Source organism: Opisthorchis viverrini (assembly GCF_000715545.1).
Source record: "Opisthorchis viverrini unplaced genomic scaffold opera_v5_27, whole genome shotgun sequence".
In the NCBI taxonomy this organism is placed as follows: domain Eukaryota; kingdom Metazoa; phylum Platyhelminthes; class Trematoda; order Opisthorchiida; family Opisthorchiidae; genus Opisthorchis; species Opisthorchis viverrini.
Window position 1 is genome coordinate 2,477,455 of NW_008751682.1, and position 20,439 is coordinate 2,497,893.

At 46.7% G+C, this 20,439-nt stretch overlaps 1 protein-coding gene across 1 annotated transcript in view; it reads left to right on the forward strand.

Annotated features, from left to right (window-relative positions):
• Positions 1 to 12,385, forward strand: part of T265_02233 (hypothetical protein) — a gene marked incomplete at both ends in the record, with an annotated part of 46,537 nt that extends 34,152 nt beyond the window's left edge. The window contains 11 exons of the mRNA XM_009166421.1: positions 1,225 to 1,418; positions 5,705 to 5,971; positions 6,124 to 6,438; positions 7,790 to 8,024; positions 8,389 to 8,574; positions 8,658 to 9,120; positions 9,222 to 9,600; positions 10,359 to 10,542; positions 10,634 to 10,905; positions 10,994 to 11,166; positions 12,157 to 12,385. Of these exons, the coding sequence (XP_009164685.1) occupies positions 1,225 to 1,418; positions 5,705 to 5,971; positions 6,124 to 6,438; positions 7,790 to 8,024; positions 8,389 to 8,574; positions 8,658 to 9,120; positions 9,222 to 9,600; positions 10,359 to 10,542; positions 10,634 to 10,905; positions 10,994 to 11,166; positions 12,157 to 12,385 (2,897 nt within the window). The remainder of the gene's footprint in view (positions 1 to 1,224; positions 1,419 to 5,704; positions 5,972 to 6,123; positions 6,439 to 7,789; positions 8,025 to 8,388; positions 8,575 to 8,657; positions 9,121 to 9,221; positions 9,601 to 10,358; positions 10,543 to 10,633; positions 10,906 to 10,993; positions 11,167 to 12,156) is intronic.
• Between the last annotated feature and the right edge of the window lie 8,054 nt (positions 12,386 to 20,439).

Here is a 20,439-nt window from a genome sequence, read left to right on the forward strand (position 1 = left end):
TATATTTCCTTGCAGAGATATGGTTCAACGGATTGTGGTTTCTCTCTGCTCATTTCTGATCATAAGTCCTCTTTGTTGGGCTGAGTTGAGACCTGTTTTTTCTTCTCCGTACAGCGGTGGTGTGATAACTGCCTTCTCCGGTGGTTTGCCCCGAGCTGAGTTCAACGATCGCCATGCAGTCTCCGTTCTGCAAGATCCAGAACACCACGTGTGCTTCCAGTTCGGATCTCCAGTGAAAGACTTCCTGTTCATACCACAAAAATCCGTAAAGAGTGGTAAGCCTTGTCATTTTCCTTGTCTTGCTCAGCTAGCTCCAATTTCTTTATTGTTTCTTCTGCATCTGTCCGGATTAGTCGACTTCATCGTCCCCAAATGGTAGATATGGTGTTTGTGAATCCTCTGGCGTTTGATTAGAAGGTCTGCCTGTGTGACCCTCCACGGGGAGCCGAGCATTCACTTTCCGGACCATACACTCTTTAGTGGAAGTTAACAATGGCCCTTTTTGCATGGGTGTTGATAACTCACCCTTAGGTGATCTGTGACCTAAGGTTTTGCCGCCAAACAGACTGCTGATGGTCGACTGATCCGTGTGTTTTGCGAGCTGTTCTTCTCAACACAAGCCCCGCAGCGATAAGAGTAATCTCTGATGTCACGCTCTGGGATGGAAAACTGTTGTACCCACACAGACAAGATTGTAATGCGATCCCGCCCATGTGTTGCATGCTGCATCGTTCTACGGTCATAGAGCTCAAATAACGTTTTTATAACTGTATGGTCGCATATTAGTCATCGGAATTTTGCTTCCAGTAATCCATCATCATCATCATCATCGACAGCATGACATCAGTGTTCAACACCGATGCTTCACTGCCGTACAACCATGACTTATTTGAAAGCCTTATTGTGAAGAAAAGAATAAAGGTGGATGGGGGAGGGACTTAGTGCTAGCTTAACACAATCATTCCGAGGTGCCTACACCTCCAGACATTCACTCAGGCAATCTGGACAGAAACTGACAAAAAGAACGCCACTGACATCGGTTTTCAGTAATCCACTGTGGCACGAAAATCGTCAGGTTGCCTGGTACTACGGTCCATCGCTATCATTAGGTTCTATTTTAGTGTGCTCATAGCTATCACGTTTGAAATAAATGAGTTATGCTTAAAACTGTCTTTTCGTGTCTTTTGCCGTTGCTGAATGTTCCTTGTCTCCTCTGGTTTCCAGATGAGGTACCGCCGGTCACCGAAGCACCGATTTCCGCTCCTTGCGCTCCACAAAATGCTATAGCCCTGCTAGTCATGACCGAACGCGAGTTGGTTGTGATAGACCTCCAACAACCAAACTGGCCCACTTTCCAGTCACCGTATCTGAATTGTTTGGATATTTCTCCAGTAACTGCAGTTACTCATCTTAGCAAAGTGAGTCTTGCGATACTTTCCTTAGCTTTTCTCACGCTGCATCTTTTCATTTGGTGACCATTAGGCTACTCTCCCCGATAGATGTACGCACACACAATGTCCGGTTGATGGCGGCTAATCAGTGTCAGTGGTCCTGGGACAATATTGTCGAGCTGACTTCACCGGCCAAAATCGGGTCTAAATAGAACCTTGTGGGTGTATGGCAGTGTGCCGACATTGATGTTGCTGTCCTTGATGATGATCATGATGGTATCCGTTTAGTCGCAATACTAGCGGTATCCCCTTGGGATACACCTTCACAACCGTTGGCGTTCTACCCGTTACTATTAAAGCTAAATTTGGTTCGCAACTTTAGAGTAACCAGCGCATTTACTATCGCCCATCGCCTACACAGTTTGGTCCCATCACACCTGATAAAGCAGGTTTTCAGCGTGTTTTTTGTCAGTTAATGGAGGATGTTAAACCTGCGGGTCGCTTTTGAGGGAGCCCAATTTAACCTCCGCAAACATAGCATGGTGACGAAATCTGCAGTGCCTTTTGTGTGCCAAGCAAGCTTTCTTGAAACTGAACCATGGAATCTAATAAAAACACAAAACGTACATTTCCCTAATCCTACTACATATTCAAATTTTTCAACACTCTTCATGGAGACGCTACCAGCGTTCTGCTGTTTATGGACTGAATTGCTCCCTATAGGCACCGGTAATAGCCGATCTACAGCTGCGAATGTGTGTACCAACTCCTCATATACTGGAACGTGTTGCAGGTAGGTAGCAGTGTCACTGAATCGGTGCTATCTTACGGCAGCGTTCTCTTGGAGAAGAATGGGTCCGTGATTTGCTTTGTTTCGCATGTACAACCAGCGTAACGCCACTTACCGTTTCACACCTGAAGGAGTATAATTAGGCGGTAATTAAGAAGGGAAACTACCAAATCTATCACTATACTCAACAGATGGTTCAAAGCCGTGTGTGGTCGACCACTACCGGTGACCCTCAGTGGCTCGCATAATCCACACGCGTATGCAATACATCCACACATGACTAACAGGAGTTGGTCGAAAATCAGTCAGGTTTGTACGATGGTAGTCATAGACGATCACTTCGAATAGCGTAGTTGGCCTCGAACTCCGACGATGAAGTTGCTTAGGAATGGAAAGAGGGGGGCTACTTTCTGTACAGAAACCCTCCGATTACTCTCACACGCCCGGAAACCTGAGAGAATATGAAGAACATATTCTACCGACAAACACCGAGGTATTCTTTGCTGGTCAAATCGGTTAGCAGTCAGATGCAGGGATACCAAAATTGTGAATTGCTTACGGCGTTTTCCTAGCACCCGACCCGTAGCTGCTCTCAAGTTAGTGGTTCACAAATCACCGTATATGATGATGAAGGACAAGTGACGCCAATAATCTTGTTTCGACTGGGGTCAAACTGACCCCTCAGTGATTACCACATTCACCGTGCCTCATTTTTGAAAACGAACAGTACTACTGGATCTCTTTAGTATCCTTTATTCTCTTCTGAAATGGAGGCAAATAGATTAGACAAGTACTGATCGAAGACTTCACCTCCGTTCCTGTGCAATGCTAGGGGAGGTGATCTAGACTAGGAGCTCGATATCATTTGAGCGATGATACGCAGTCGTACACCTCCGAGGCTAAGGCGGTTCCGGGTCCATCCTCCAGGGTACAGATCGAAACATTGACTGAGGGACAGAGTGTGGCCACAAAGATTTTTGTTCAAGGTGCTTGACCCAGCGGTCAAGACATCCTTTATCAAATGGGGTCGCGCTAAGATCGCTCACCGGATCGGTCGCACGGAGGTCTACCTGGTTTGATTATGTTCGGAACCGGCGGAAACATTTCGATATTCGAGTAGCGCATGTTCTGTCTGATATCCAGTGCTCGGGTTGAGCTGGCGGTGTCGTGATGCGTCGTGCCGGATGCGGTACTCCTGGAATTGTGCAAGGATGTAGCGACCTCGTGCCAGGACAGGTTAGCATCCGGCGGTGTAACAGTTGTAAAATAGCCCAGGAAACGGTTCTAACATATTCGTTTCATTTCGGGATCAGTGTGCCTATCATTTGCTGTGTATTATCTGTCCCTTACGCGGCCCTGAACTACGAAGAGCGAAGCGACTCCAGAGGAGTGCATTATCACAACCTGCACAGGTGTCCTGAACGGCTATTGACCCACGCATTTGTTAGCTGAGAGCAATGTGACCATTTTGGGTCCGTGAATGGCTCATCTTCGGAGGTTATCATGTTGCCCGCCGATGTCGTTCAGTTCGTTAGTTAGAAGTATGAAATCAGTCTGCAATCAATACGCAGCTGAAGCGGTCGTTACCCGTCGTCCGCACATATAGAGTTTCACGCAAGTTGACCACCCGTTCCAGTCTCAGGTGGGCTGAATCGTATACATCTGACTCTGCGGCAACAACGGTGATATCAGCTCTTAGTCCGCCCTAACAGAGCACTCACGGCCTCATAAAAGTTGCCTTTGATGATGTCGTTTGGGGCGTAATCTGACGCTACGAACAAATGGCGATCAACTGCCCGCTTATATTCCCAGAATAACCACACAGTTGACTATCAACGAATATCCAGTCAAATAAGGGTACTTCCACATGGTGACTCGAAACGATATAGTTTGCTGCAGTGTCGTTTCGATCGCTAGATGTTCGCAGTCGGGAGCGATTTTGGAGAGATGGTGCGGGTACGTCCTCAATTCAGCTTGGGTTTCTGGAATGCGGAAAGAGCCGTTTGTTGCCTCGGAATGTGAGCATTAGAAGTAGTCAGATAGTTTAGTTACTGGGGTCTAAAGATTGATTTCACGGTACCTGATGCTGTCGGCGCCGCCTGACGCGCAGATGACGTGGCTAGTACCCATGAAGCGCTATTGGGCTCGTCAGTCCTAACGGATGGGTCTGCAAGGAGACTATCATTATTGGGACAGAAAGGGGGAGAAGAAAGAATGGTGTCAACAGTAGTCTGTTTTCACTTATCTGGCCTACTGAGTTCAGAAAGTAAGGCGCTTGGCTGGTGACATCACGCAGTGCGTGATTTTGCATGAGGTTATTTGTAACTGTTCATGGGATGAGGTACTTCTCGGGTCGTCCAAGCCGAGACGAGATGTTTAAAGTTCTCAGCTACATTCTCTGCCTCGAAAACCTGGCCGCAAGCAGCGGAGTTTGGCAGGATATGCGTTACCTCACAAACCGCCTCGTGTTCCTGTCCCCAACATGGCAGTCAACAGCGCCGGATCGGGTCGACAGCAAGTACAACGAATTACTATCCTTATGTATCCAATATGGGAGCAACAGGCACTTTCAGGTGGTTGTGATCGTGCTCAACCAATTTCGTTAGTGCTGATGGGCCTGGAGCCCTGTTTCGAAGCGCCTCACCATGTTCAGAAACGACTGCCCTCTTCAGCCTGAATACGACAAACTTTCTCGTGTTCAGCTCAGTTTGGCTTGTCAGCGACCTTGTATTAGATGTGTGTTGATTTTGGCTGATGCAATTTCATTCATCAATTGCAGACAAGAGATAACCACTCGTTGAAAGTAGTCCTCCACCCAATTTTCCCCACAGACAAATTCTGCCTTTCTGATGGGGGAAGGTAGGGATAACGCTGTTGCAAGAATGTGTGCTTTTAGGCCTTTCATGCATAAATGCTTGGATAAGTAGACATTGTGAATATAAGCTCATGAGCAGGATTCTCATTCTGTAATTCTGTCATTTCTATAGTCAATTTGTCCCTCATATACCGTTTTACTTCTCCAAACCTTATGTTTTCATAACGCCTAAAATTGATCTGTAGTGCTATCTTTGTAATGTACTACTCATAAGGTTGCTGAAAGTCCATCGACAGCCCACGACTGGTTTCGCCCTTCTTGGGGCTCATCAGTTGCCTGAGAACATCATAAACGAGAGATTCAGCTGGGTTCCAGGTGAGTCTCTCGAAAGAACCAAATTGGTTTGCAAACGAGTGTATATTCGCTGATCTGTAGTGTTGTTATCCCCCAGACTAGACTATGCCCAGTATAAGGTTCGAGGATGATTTCGGTTGGTAGAGAAAACCACAGTGGAATCGGGAATGAAACTTCCAACTGTGATTCAACCTACTTAAACTAGAAGCCTGCCTGGTAAACATTCGCTAAATAAGAGGGGGTTGGCAATCCGCCCATGCAACAACGGTCAGCTAACCGTTTTCTGAAATTCGTTTGATGAGTTGTGTTTTCAGCTAGAAAAGTACTCTAAGTTCTAACGTTCTTTTTCCACAGGTATCGTCTGCCCTGCTTAGTCGTCTTCGTACTGCTGTCAAGTGTGCCCAGACCGACGTCACACATTCGCAATGGCCCATCTGGGGTGGAGAGAACTGCAACGAGAGTATTGATTTGGCTCACAATGACGGCAACGATGTCGTTGTGTTGGGGCACGCCAACGGGTGGATCACACTGCTTGCTGTCGGTCGCGGAGATAGTGTACACCGATTGGGAACCTTCCACACCGATTCGCTCTTCAACCTATCCGACTCCCCAAATGGCTTAGTACGTTCTTTGTGCTTCGTTTTTTCTCGCATCACCTGTGAAGCACAAAATGTTTCTGAGCTCTCATGTGACCAGATATTGCAAAGTTTTCTGTCCTCATCATTATTCCTAAACTACTCGACATTTTCCTTTCTTTTCTCACCCCCCGACAGAAGTGTCAGAGTACCATCGAGGTTGAAACTTGGCCGCCGTTCCGGCGCGTCGGCGATTGTGCATTAGCTCATCCACTGTGTGTAGAACATCCTGATCCTCGACTTGCTGTGACTCAGCTGACAGCATCCGCCACAGCTAATTCGATCACCCTAGTCGTTGGTGGTTGTGGTGGACAGGTCAGCGTATGGACCGCAAACGAGGAGAGCAAGGCCACGCCGAATTTCGAACCCGATGTTTCTAGAATCCATGTCAATTTGATCGACCAGGATACAGCCAATCCAAAGTACATTTGGAACGGCCTTGCAGCTATGAAGGTAAGTAGTTTATCTTCACGTCATTTTGGCCAGCAGTTATTTTTTAAGATATCCCCAAATTTTTCAGCTTTCGATCCGCAACTCGCTTGTTGCATACCCACATGTCGAATAATAGTAATAACTGACTCCCTCCCGTTCGTCCAGTCACATTTTACTTTCACAATACACGGTATACTCAGTGGAAGCTCGATTATTTTCCACGTGGTCTCAGCGCTGCCAGTGGACAAAAAATAAAACTGACCACAATGGTATGCGTTATAGGCACAGCTGCCTGTTTTAAATGTAGCATCAACACGGCATGACTTATGCAACCGGGTCTGGTCTTACTTTCTGACCACTTCGATCCAGTTTCTTCGGCCCGCGCTACTGGAAAGTAGCGTCTGTCCACCTAGCTTTGGAACAACAGGTGCTCTCCCCTAACTATTACCCATGCCACTACAAGCATATACGACCCAAAACAGCTCAGCATATTCATGCTTCATTCTCTGGCTATCAGGTAATCCAGACGCTTCCATAGTAGTATTAGCTACAGCCCGTTCTGCTTTCCTTCAACCAAGGCACATATGGAATCGCCTGTCGGTTGAAGACAAGATCCACAACACGGCATTGCGTTCGGTGTTCCTTGAGCGTTGTGAAGCTTGGGTGCTTTGCGTTGAAGGTAAAACAAGATGAGCTCTTTTTGAATATCGGGGAAACATCGAATCAACATGGCTGATGAGTTGATTCGGCTGTGCCAACTACGCCGACTCGGCCAAGTGATCGGTTTCCTCTGCGCGTTATGTTTGCTAAGCCAGGTTCTGACCGTAAGATAACACAAGGTCGATAACGCATAACCTAGGGATGGAGCATAGAAAAAAGCGGTCTTGGTTGCACCGGTGCCTGTTTGCTGGATTGGGGTAGCAAAAGTCCACCATATCCGCCTTTGAAGGTCTTCACTTACATGGTGATGTCACGCAATCCGTAGTGGCGTTGTACCTATCTCCTCTTTTTTAATCATTAGTCCACTGTTCTGTTCTTTTGTTTCCACCCTGGTGCACCAAGATTGTCCTGTCTTAATAGGTCAGCGTCTGCACTCGAATGACGTTTGTAGTTTTAACCAGCACTGTTTTTCAACGACTGTCTTTTGGGAAGCTGCTTGGGTTCGAAAAACTAGTTTTTCCTACAGGTGACTTTCTTATGGGGTGGGAGGTGGTTACCTTATCTAGTCGATCTAAGTCTTACAGCCACTCATTGTTACCAATCGTCCGCGTCTCCCCATGTTATCCCCCATAAGCCGTCGGCTGGACCCCTGTGATTTACGAGTAATACTCACTGTTTGCTTTTCATCTAGCCATTCGAAGGTGTCACTCAGGTATGCGACTCCGCGGGCACTGCGCTATATCCATGTGCCTTGATCCAGCTGGATCCACCGGCCCCTATCACAGCAGTAGCCCTAGAACCTAGCTGGCATTTGCTTGCCTTGGGCTCGCCGCATGGCTTTGCAGTGGTCGATCTACTTGCCAAGGGTGCCATCTACACGGATTTCCTTTTCGCAAAATCTCCAATAACCACTGGTGGTACACACAGATTCTCTCGTCACAATCAGGGTGAGTAGAAAGTCATTGCAAATTGCGATTGTTGAGACAGCCGATTATCCGGTATTTTGTGTTGTCTCGAGCAACCTTGATTCTCTGTTTTTCGAGAACTTTTATCGTATGGCATATGGTGAGTGCAATCAGAGCGTAAGTGCACGGTTTCTTCATAAATTGCACGAAGCCTATAGTTCAGTCATCCAATAGCCGAATCGCCTCTGGTTCCAGAAAACACCAACATCTTGTTTTCACATTAGCCATTAAGTTCCAATTGCCTGTTTTCGTTGTTGAGTTAGCTCGCATCCCTAAGTAGACTGCAACCTCGTGATCCAGCAGTCGTGATATCCAAATTTACCCGATTGTGTTTCGCTACTTTCAGTCTCGGCCATGCAAACGGCCATCGTTAATCGCGGCAAACAGATAACAGCAAGTGTGCGACAATCGTTCCGACGGTTAAAGCAATTGCGCACTTCGACAACAAAGGCACCTGAAGAGACTCAAGAAGTGGCACCTTCTACCCAGCCAACCGAACAGCCGGTTGAAGGAGAACAACCCAAGGATGCTGGTGAGTGTTTTACCGTGTTCACCTTTTTGCTGTTTATTATCTGTTCCATAGCTAAGGCGCTTTTTCTATTTCACCTCGTCCAGCTGCCGAGGCCACCTTAAAGCCAGGGGAAACCACTAGTCCGGAGCCTGCGCCAGCACAAGATGTCCCCAAACCTGAGCCGACGGAGGAATCGGCACCAGTAGAGCCCGGCACATCACAAGCTGAGCAGGTAGCTGAAACACCTTCAGAACCCACATCCCTGAGTGCTGATGAGTTCGGTCCATCCACCGTTCGCTTCTTGTTGTTTGCCGATACTTACGTCGTGTCGGCGGTCCCCGCTACCTCTCAACATTCCGCCGTTCCCTCACCGCGCACCCCTTCCATTTGGGTCGGCACTACAAATGGTCGCGTGATAGCGCATAGCCTCAGCTGGGAAGACACCAGTGGTCCTGTCACTGTTCAGCTTCACAAAGAGTTGCAGTTGCAGCATCGTGCCCCGGTTATTGGTTTATGTGTTTTGGACACTAACTCTCGAACACCGGTATTGTCCACTTCCAGATTTCGGTAAGTCGACTGAAGGAAACCGTTCGAATTGTTCATACTTCTTAGGTTTTTCCTGGATGACCCGAATCTGCGTTCTTTTTATTCCTTTCATACTTCCAAAGCACCGGGTGCGAATTGCAACCCAAACCGGACCAACCAGAGGCTGAACCAACAAAAGAGGCACCCAAGGAAGAGGGATCAAAAGAAGAGAGCGAAAGTGCCACAGCTCCTGTCGTTACTCCGGCACCGATCGCAGCAGTTCCCATCGAGTCTCACCAGTTACTGTTGTGTTCCGAAGAGCAGGTCAAACTTTTCCAGTTGCCTTCACTTCGTGCGTTGCATAAACACAAGTTTGTTGATCGAATCCGCCTACCTGGGCATTCATCAGCGGCAACAGCTACACCCAGCTCAAATACTACCGTTACCGGTGAGGTGGCTGCCAGTGCGCCCAAATCAGGAGATAACGCAGAGACTGCTGAACATCCGGAACCTGCGACTGAGGTAGGTCTCGTTATGCGTCACGTGCCATGCCTGATTAAGACAGATGTAGCAATTTTACTGCGCTTTTATGTCCCGTAGAAACTGATAATTAGGCTAATCGTGGAAATCCTGGATGACCCACTTAGGCGATTAGCGCGTTGTTTCACAGTCGGCACTCATAAGCGACACACAATGGTTTCCAACTTTCTATACAGATCCGTGGTTAGAGTATCCACACACTATTGTTCACTTTGAGTAACCTCACAGTTTTGGACGTCAATTATTGGAAATGAGTCACGTTAGACCCGCATGACAGGAAAACTGCTAGGCGATTTGTTCCGATTCTGAGTGTGCATGCACTTGTCGAGCTCGAGATGGCTCAGTGGTTAGGGCACGAACATAGTGAATGGAAGATCCGTGGTTCGAACCCGATTCCCGTATCTTGACTGCTCTTGTCTAGGCTTGGGCAATCTGGCAGTATCTCGGTCGTCGTGCCTCCTTCGGGTGGCAAGGCAGCTATGCATCTAAGGGGTGCTGCAGCTCTGAACCATCGTTACTTAGCGTTATGCATTGTTAATTCGGTCATTATGTGGTATGTGTTCCCGAACCAGTATCTCAGTTCCTACGCCTGGTAGGTGTGCATCAAAAGGATGTCCCACCGGAATGATTTGATCTGCTTTTGATGTTTTTTTATCAGTGCCACTTTCGTGTTGGCTGCAGCCTTTGTTTTCATATTCTTACTCCTGCATCCTGTTCCCGTTTTTTGTGTGCCGTAAAAGCCTGAAACGAAACCAGTCACTATGGTGCCACAACCTCATCGCAAATCTCTCACCGCTTTTGGAGTGCAACCGTTTGTTCGCGGTACAGGAGAGCATTCCAAAACAGAATGGGACGTCGTGGTAACTCGTTATGACGGGCAGGCCGTCATTTTATCCATCCCACATTTAAGGAAGTTGTTCAAATGTAAGTTGAGGTGGTTTATTCTAGCAAACCTGTCTCCCGGGTTTCCCTCAAAGGTTGTCTAACTTGTGAGTCATCCGTTTCTGGGTTTCAGCTCGTTCCTTCATCGATCCCACCGTTCATCCAGTTCCTTGTGTGTCTTCGTTGTCGTCCACCAATCTCGTGTTTTGGCATGCCGGTTGTCAGCTTATCCTAAATGAACTCTCTTCCGTCCCTCGATTGTCTTCGCCTGCCCTACTTACCCCGGGTGCCCCGAGTCCACTTCAGGCTACTGTCACCCTACCGGACTGGGCTAGGCCCCGCGAACCAGCTCCTGTCGAATCTGAAGTTAGCAAAGAACCCGAAGCCGTTGCTACTGAAGAAGTTGTAAGTTGCCTTGAATTTGCATTATTTCGCCCTTCTTAATACGGTTTTGTTTCGCTACCCTTAGTGGTGAATCGCTATCTTATTTCAGGTAGCGGAGGCTGTCGTAAACGGAGAGGCTGTAAACGGTACCTCTGAGGTGCAAGCAACCGAGACAATGGACTCTGCAGCTCCGCTGGAAGAGAAAATTGGCTCCGCGCTGCCTACTGGAGCTCCTCATGCCGGTGATGTAACTATGGACTCCATCAAGGAGTATCTAAATGGGTAAGTTATTGTCGGATGTAGTGAAGCTGTCAACAGCTCATTCATGCCCTCCTCTCCTGGCCCCTAGTGACTAGAATTGCCTGCTTCTATCCTTGTTGTCCGGAAATGACTCCGATATTAACCATAAGTTGCACGAACGAGATGATCACCAAGCGAAAAAACTCTTTACCTTCCTATTGTAATGGCACAATATTTTTTATTTGACCGTGTTAGGATGTACGCCCATGTGCTCAAATGACGGGCTACTCCAGCATGTCTAGACGACAAGTGTTGCAGCGGTTAGGCCTCTCTTTTGCACTAGGTTCCTTGATGGTTAGGTGTTTCACTTTTCATCGGGACAATATCACCATTATGCACTACCTCACAAAGTCGATAAATGCTTCAAAATGATGTTCCACAAATACGTGGGTATTTCGATTTGTTGCCACAAGCAAATGCTCCCCAGCTTAGCATCGGTTTTGGTGACATTTATTCGTCTGAGCGGTTGATGCTTTCCAGTTTTTTTTATATTCAAAAGAAAAGTGTGACATTTGTGTGACGTTGACCTCAGCGTAAATCCTAGAGTTAGCCTATCGAGTGATTGCCGGCATCAGTGATGAAACACCAGTGCTTTGGAGCTTCGCCAATCCGCTTAGTTGTGTTTTGTGTATTGATTTTGTCTATTCAGTCCGTATTGTGGAGTTCCATAATGACTTCCTCGAAAAAAGGCGTTTACTTACCCGCCTTTTTCCTGTTATCCCATAGGATCTCTCAGCGCCTTCTACTACTTTTCACCCACAAAACATTTTGGTTCTGGAGTCATTTTCTTGAATTGTTCCCCCTCCCCGCTGTCTGGATTCAAACAACTGACGGAATCTTGTTGCACTCGTTCCTGTTCACCTAACTTGGTGTGCGCGGAATCCCGTTTCCTTCATTGTGTGTTGAAGCGCTTTTTCCATCTCGTGGTTAACTGGCCACAAAAGACAGTTAATCATAGGTCCGGGTTTGTAGATTTGACTATCACAAAATGCCTTTTTTATTCTCTGTCAGCGAAGGAACAGTTACCATCAAGACTATCGAAACGTCTTCAGAGAAACGAACTATCGTCGAGGGTGGTCAGATGGTTACTACCCTGCATGAGAGTGAACGAGTCGATGGCAAACTGATCAGGGATGACGTCATCAAGTTTTCCACAGATGAGCCACCTGCCCTCAGCATGACGGGTACGTTTCTCACCTAACCTCCCACCCTGAACGTAGTTCGAATCGCTTCTTTTCATCAAACAAAGCTCTTTAAATGTTGGCTTCCGGTTATACTTATTTTCCTCATCGTTGGGTTTGTTATAGTTCCCCACTTTGTCTCCATTCTTGTTAAATAACGGCGTGAGCGTCTCGTTCGAATGTGGCGTATACATCTCGTTCGTGAGCGAATTCGGTCCAGAGCAACTTAATGGTCCTTGGTAGTCAACGCGTTTTGGGCCAGTTCGGATAAAAAAATGCCGCTTCGAAGCGCCCAGCAAGGTCGACATCGAGTTTTTCACCAAGTATCAGGTTCAGAAGCGGTACGCAAGTCAGCCAGCGTCCCACCATACCAAGGAAAAGAGTTAGCTTCCTACAATCATGTCGGTGCGCCTTCATCCCTAACGCTCATCTGAACAACCCGAATGGCAATGAGAAAGCCATGAGAATCGAAGAACCATATTTTGTAGCGGTTAATGTCTCGTCACAGTGCGGAGTGTACGAAAACCAGGGCATCCCAGCGGCTCGAATTCGAACCTGAATTTAGAGGATGACGGGATGATTCCCTTGTCACGGGGTTCGCTTGCGGCAGATGACCATTCCACAACTTGTGTGTATTGAAAGCAGAAATGTAGCAGTCTGGGATAGGAAAATTCAGAAACTAAACCTACAGTATAATCTCAATACACTACTCATAAGGTTACTGAAAAATCGTCGACAGCCCACGTCCCGTTTCGACCTTTAGAAGCTCATCAGGTGGGCACAGTCCCCTAGTTTCCGTCAACCTTATGTTCCACTTGAAACCAAATTGCACGAAATTGGCGAAGTACACTCATTTGCAAACTAATTTGGTTTTGCGAGAAACTCACCTGGAACCCAGCTGAATCTCGTTTGTGACCTACAGTAATTGCGCATCTCAAATAGTAGCCAGTCCCGTAATCTGAACTTAAAAAAACTTCGGCCGCTCTCTGTTTTTTCCCAGTGGATCGGAATATGCGGGGAATTACGTGTGGAGCGGCAGTCACCCCAAGTGGATTCAACGGTCGAAAGTGCTAATGCTGTGAGCCAATGGCAAACCGTGGTCAGATTGAGCTGATCTGAATGTGTTGCTGTGCAAGCCCCTTGCTCCCGATATAGGCTTCAAGAAATAAGGTGATTGACCATCAGTTACGCGGAAGACTGTTGCCAGCTGTAGGGTTATCCGGCCACGCCGAACCTAAAGGGAGCCCAGTGCTCTACATGCTGATAGCACTATCGGGGTACAGATTTGAGAAACCGTCCTCCAGCCAATCAGCCGAGCCTTTCATTCAATGACTCGGGTTTCAATTATCCTATCATCAAAGCTCCGTTTTAGTCAGTACTGCAAACAAAAGTCGACTGACCCCAAGCGCCACAGAGTCCATGATACAGTGGACTTTTCATGTGCCAACATATTTGAACATCCAATGAAGCATGCAAAATGCGCAAACGGTGTTGCTTGCTGTGTAGTGAAAACTGATGATTTCGCATCAATAAGTGGAGATTTCCCTGGGGCGAGGCGAATCCTTGTTGATCGATTTATGGTTACACAACTCTAGTTATCTGTCGGCTTAAGTAACAATGATCACCACACCGTCTGTTCTTTTCTCTGCCCATTACGGTACTGTATCACCATTCCTGCGAGCCTCCCATTAACATACCTGATGTTGTTCTTTTAACCGTATGGGCAGTGTACTGTCAAGACAGTAGGAGTCTTGATGACAGTCTACATCACGGACATCCAGTTGGGCCCATGATGTTCTATGCTGGTCCCCTTTCAAAGTAATAAAAGACTTGTTTAGAAGAAGAATCAAATGTTTCAGCCAACCTCTGTAATCTCCCTTCAGGATGTGCAGCCATAACACCAGTGTCTGCTGGACTCGCACATCAGTGATTTGGCCGCTGGATCTGTACACTTGAGTGAATAACAAATATTGAGCTCGTATACTGCTTCAGTGGTGCCAGGTTACTTCTGCAATGTCGGTCCTTAGCTTTCAGCTCTGTGTACAAGTCGCCCAGCCCGGATGTCCTCTCCCATTGCGCAACTGGCCGGCTGCAGTTCCGTTCTAGCTAAGTCTGTCAATTAGGCTTGTAGTGAATGTTGGGACAAGCGTATCAAACAGCTCTGTAGATCGACTGAGTGATGTGTTGAAAAGTACTGTTTCTAGGCTATCGGGATTCCGTAAGGCGGTCTAATTTTATTTTTGTTCGGCTACCTCATACAGCACTGCTAAAACATGACGAGTTTCAGGTGCCATTTGAGGTTCGAATGACTTAACCTCATACCACCTGTTTTCGTTGCGGATTTGCTGACGCTGTCATTCCCGAATAATAGTTTTGAAATACTTGGGCCCGTCTCATTTTTCAATCAGTGACCGTATCTTACTAATAAGCGGCACTGTAACTCGATGTAAGTGAACAGTCGCGCCCAATGTTGCCTCACTTGCCATCTACATTTCGACTCAACGTGAGTACTTAAAACGACCCTCAACAATGATTTTCTTTTCCACTTGTGTTCATGTAAGGTGATCCTCTTCTAAAAGTTGTCTACTTTTTGTTCCATCAAACCGGTCACTTTGATTGCATGACGTTTAATAACTCTTGCTGACTTTGACACGGGTCGGCCGCTGATTGGTTCCGCTGGTGATGAACCAGTCAGGTGACCACAGTTACCTGTTGACTTATCCGACGCGCTTGGCAACTCATGCGCGAACGGTTCAACACCATTCTGTGCTCTTTTCGGTGTGAGCACCCGTGTTGTCTTCTTAAATGGCAGTGAAATGTTTGCAGGCCGATAGACAAGCTCGCCGAGGCACCCGAATTACCAATATTCCACCGCATCGAACGTCCATTATTTCTGTCGGGTCACGATATAAGCTAGTGCCACTCCCCGCGTTCTTCCAGTTTAGCAGATCATACAGACTTATTGTTTTTGCTGTGGCTTCTCATTTCTACATGTCCTTCGTAATTCCTGTTGTGAATGTCTCTCAAATCACACGTTTACAATACGAATTCTGTCGTTTTATCGAATTGCCCGTTTTTCCCACCCTCCCCCGTCACAGAGGCTATTTGAAGAACCGCGGTCGGCGGCACAAAACTTCAACAGCACTGCTAAGATTCCACAAGCCTAGGGTTTTCGAATTCACTTCGATTTGTTCGGTCAGTTACCCCGTTCGCTCCGCAACTGTTTCCGTTTTATTTTTGTCTCTTGGTTATTTGGTTGATGATTAACTCTCACGCACGCACACACCTTTATTAATTCTGACGTGGTCATAATGCCCTTCCGTCACAAAAGTGCTTACCCCCTTCCCTTCGTGATAGTTTGTTCACCTTGGCGTAAGACGACGCGAAAGGATTGTCAAGCAAACTATTATGATCCCTGTTTGTTTCCCCTTCGTTCACCGACTCTCCCCTGTCCACTCAATCATGATGTTTCACAAGAGTTACTTTCACACATCATTGGTGCTAATCTCATGTGTGTGTGTCCGTGTGTCACATCTTTTTACTCAACATTGGATTTTTCTGTTCTTTTGTGCCTTTGCGTCATTCGCTTATCACTTGTCACTGACAACCGCAACCGTGCCGGTAACTATGGTATCTAACCCCCCCCCCCACGATCGTCACTTGTTTTCCGAGGGTGCTGCTTTTATATATTTTTGTTTGCGTTTCTCAGTGTTCATGTAAATCACAGAAAACGACCAGCACTCTTCTCTGACTCCTCATTTGGTTTTGTTCGATTTATTATTATTATTATTACTATTATTTTCGTTTCATTCTACTGCTGCTGCTGCAGGTGTTCACCGAACTGACCCTTTTCCTTCTTGCTTATTGACCGTTCATCATTCACTCGACGAATTGTGTTTATGCATTTTCCTTTTCCGGGGAATCACTGTGCTTTTGTCTGTATTATTAATCCTGTGTCCGAGCATCCGAATTTTAGCCCCTCTGTCGCAACCACGCTTGTCTATTGTTATGGTACCATTGAGCAGCTCAGCTTGCGCACACGGTCACTACTTGGCAGTCAGGCATAGGCGTTGTAACCCTTTTTACTTGAGGATAGCTCACTAGTTAGGGCGCTAGACTACTGGCCGGTAGGTCCGTGGTTCGAACCCGGACCCGGTATTTCGACTGTTCCTGTCTAGGCTAGGGCAACCTGGCAGTGTCTCCGTCCTCGTGAGTTGTAGGTAGGCACACAGCTGAGCGATTATTTCTCTTAATTTTTATTTTTAGGACTGAGATCAGTGTCAGACGAGTCGAGGGATGGTAGATATTTCGGGCAAGACGGGGCGGCAGTTCTTCTGGATAGTTTGGAAGTAGGTTAGATTCTCGATGGAAGGTATCAGCGGTGGATGAACTTATTTAGACATAACTGATGTGTAGACCATGGATTTCGTTGAGTGACCTGGTCGCCTGACTAAACAAAGGGCTAGTACTATAAGAAGTCTGGCGTCTTACTCGGGAGTTAGAAAAACTGCTATCGGTTTGGTGATCAGCGTCCAGGTGACGCTACTATCCTCTGCATACCAACTCCATTCAGTGGGTAGTGAGTGGTCGCCGAAAATCGGCTGATGAAAGGTTGTGGCTTCAATGGCTCTGTAGTCCTTACGCTAGTTGAACAGTGTCTCGCACGGAGTGGACTGCATTATCGTAATCCTACCCTTGGAGGAGAATCCAAATGTTTAATTCACAATGGCGTGATCGTCCAGGGACCTAAGTAGGTATATTACTAGCACCGATGCTTCACTCTCGTAGTTCGTGACATTGATGAAAAAATCGTTCAGCTGTAGCACCCTTTCGGTGCCATGCCACCTAAAGGAAGCATGAGGGCTGGGATACTGCCAGGTTGCCCAAGCCTAGAAGTCGAGAGCCAGAGATTGGGTTCGAACCACGGACCTTCCAGTCAGTAAATTCGCGCCCTAACCACTTGGGCCATCTCGACCATTGGCTAGAAGAACTATACTAACCCGCTTCCTATTTCGCAGTGAACTTTCCGGGTGACTAAGTTACCTCCATGCTCAATCGTGGTGATCTCAATCTGCTCAGTGAACAAAGCCGGGCGGACAAGTAGAAGCATTCGACACTTTCCAACTTTCTTACTCAAACTTCACACCTCTAGCGCTCTTCTCTGGGCGCTAGCTTTACGTCAGTCAGGCGCCTGGGTCAGTGACTGGTCTCATGTCACCTCTCACATCTACCCTCCTCACAAGCTGTTTGGGTGTCATTCTCTCGTTTTTGTTTCAACCCTTAACATGCAAACTCTTGGACATATTGGCTTTTCCACATTTCAACTCCAATTATGATTTGAAGGACAGGAATAATCACTTCAGGTGCAGGAAAGCTAATGATGCTGTTGTTACGGCCAGTCCACTCAATGGTTCCTGCCATGCAAGATAAACTACTGAAATAGGGTCGAGTTCTTTCGTTTCTGAGCATGGTATACCATATCTTGCTAGTCTGCGCTCACCACAGGGACGAATGTACGCCTGTATCGGTAAGAAGCGTGTAAACGTGCTGTACAAATCGAAGGCACTGAGCATGCATGTTTAATCAGGTCGAATGGGCTGAATAGCGTGGCTAGCAGTGATAGGATGTGCACTTTGCTTTGTTATCGTGAAAACGGCCAAACACACCAGTTTAACTATAAAATAGCCGCTCAACGGCCAGCTTCCGGAACTATTATCGGGATATAGGTGTAACTATTTGATTGTCATAGTTAACATTTGACTTTTCTGTTGTTGCTTGGATTTAGGTTGGTTACGAGAATAATATTGAATAGACGGATAACGTAGTACACGTCACCTAAGGGTGGAGTAAAGGAAGCATGAGGGCTGGGATACTGCCAGGTTGCCCAAGCCTAGAAGTCGAGAGCCAGAGATTGGGTTCGAACCACGGACCTTCCAGTCAGTAAATTCGCGCCCTAACCACTTGGGCCATCTCGACCATTGGCTAGAAGAACTATACTAACCCGCTTCCTATTTCGCAATGAACTTTCCGGGTGGCTAAGTTACCTCCATGCTCAATCGTGGTGATCTCAATCTGCTCAAGTGAACAAAGCCGGGCGGACAAGTAGAAGCATTCGACACTTTCCAACTTTCTTACTCAAACTTCACACCTCTAGCACTCTTCTCTGGGTGCTAGCTTTACGTCAGTCAGGCGCCTGGGTCAGTGACTGGTCTCATGTCACCTCTCACATCTACCCTCCTCACAAGCTGTTTGGGTGTCATTCTCTCGTTTTTGTTTCAACCCTTAACATGCAAACTCTTGGACATATTGGCTTTTCCACATTTCAACTCCAATTATGATTTGAAGGACAGGAATAATCACTTCAGGTGCAGGAAAGCTAATGATGCTGTTGTTACGGCCAGTCCACTCAATGGTTCCTGCCATGCAAGATAAACTACTGAAATAGGGTCGAGTTCTTTCGTTTCTGAGCATGGTATACCATATCTTGCTAGTCTGCGCTCACCACAGGGAGGAATGTACGCCTGTATCGGTAAGAAGCGTGTAAACGTGCTGTACAAATCGAAGGCACTGAGCATGCATGTTTAATCAGGTCGAATGGGCTGAATAGCGTGGCTAGCAGTGATAGGATGTGCACTTTGCTTTGTTATCGTGAAAACGGCCAAACACACCAGTTTAACTATAAAATAGCCGCTCAACGGCCAGCTTCCGGAACTATTATCGGGATATAGGTGTAACTATTTGATTGTCATAGTTAACATTTGACTTTTCTGTTGTTGCTTGGATTTAGGTTGGTTACGAGAATAATATTGAATAGACGGATAACGTAGTACACGTCACCTAAGGGTGGAGTGAACGAAGGTGAAAATCAATATGGAAAAATTTGTAATTCAAATTCTAGCTGGAGGACGGAAATTGTACGGCTGCGTCACAGGACTATGGTGGAACTAAAGCCTGACTCAGGTCATCTTGTGAACAAAAGACTTTTAAATCGTACAGTCACTAAACAATCTCGCAGTTGTGCGATTTTATCGGCTGAAGAAGTATTGACCTGGTGGCCATATTTGATGACAGATAATGATGGAGAAATCAGCATTCGAGGGGGAATGCGCGAGCATTAGAAACGATCGATAAAATGTCCGACAACCGATTGGCCAAACAGTGTTCAGGTGATTATTATGTTTTAAAAGAGGGTTGAGTATAAGTCTCTTGACAAGCGGTCTGACGCGTACATAGTATCGCATCTGCAATGATATAAGGCTTGAGTATCGGGAAAAAACAGCTATGTATTCGGTCTTACTGGTTTTCACCCAGAACCCTGGGGGGATAATGGGATGTGACGCGATACCGTTGGATGACCATTTCAGATGGACTGAAATGGCACGCAGTTAGGTTCTCCTAATTTAACTTATATGACGCACTTCTAAGGCGTTGTACAACCACTACATGGTAGCATTCTTCTCGATCTCCCCGGAAATATCCTAAATAGACGCGGGTGCTGGGAGTGGAGATGTGATAGTGCCTCATGCCGTCTCTCCATATGACGAGCTCTAGTGGGCAATATTATTTTCATTGACAATCCCGAAGCGTTCAGGTTGACTTTTGGCTTGTAGATGTTAGGGTGGCTACACAAGTATTGAACTCCTTGAGAAGGGAAAAAGCTTAGCAGAGTCAGGTTCATGATTTGTGACCAAGAGTTCCGGAACTGCAGACTAAACAAACAGTCCGCTAAGGACGGGTGTCGTTTCTGCAGTCGTAGCTGCGCTTACCACCTCTGGACATTTTGAGGAAGCATTGGTAACGACCGGGAACGCATACCTTCTCAGTGGACTGGCGAGATCCAGTGTCTTTCTAAGCTTCAGCAAACTAGGGAAAAATTTTCTGACATATACTGATGGTTTTTTATGTGATGAGAAACAGTCATTATGACTGAATTTCCTGCTCTTGAAGTTATAGTTCCTTCGCCCTAGAGTGAAGAGAAGAGAAAGAGTGGGCGAGGAAGGAGACCTAGTGCTGGCCTATGTCAAGCATTCTGAGTTGCCTACACCTCCAAGCACTCAATCAGACAATCTGGAAA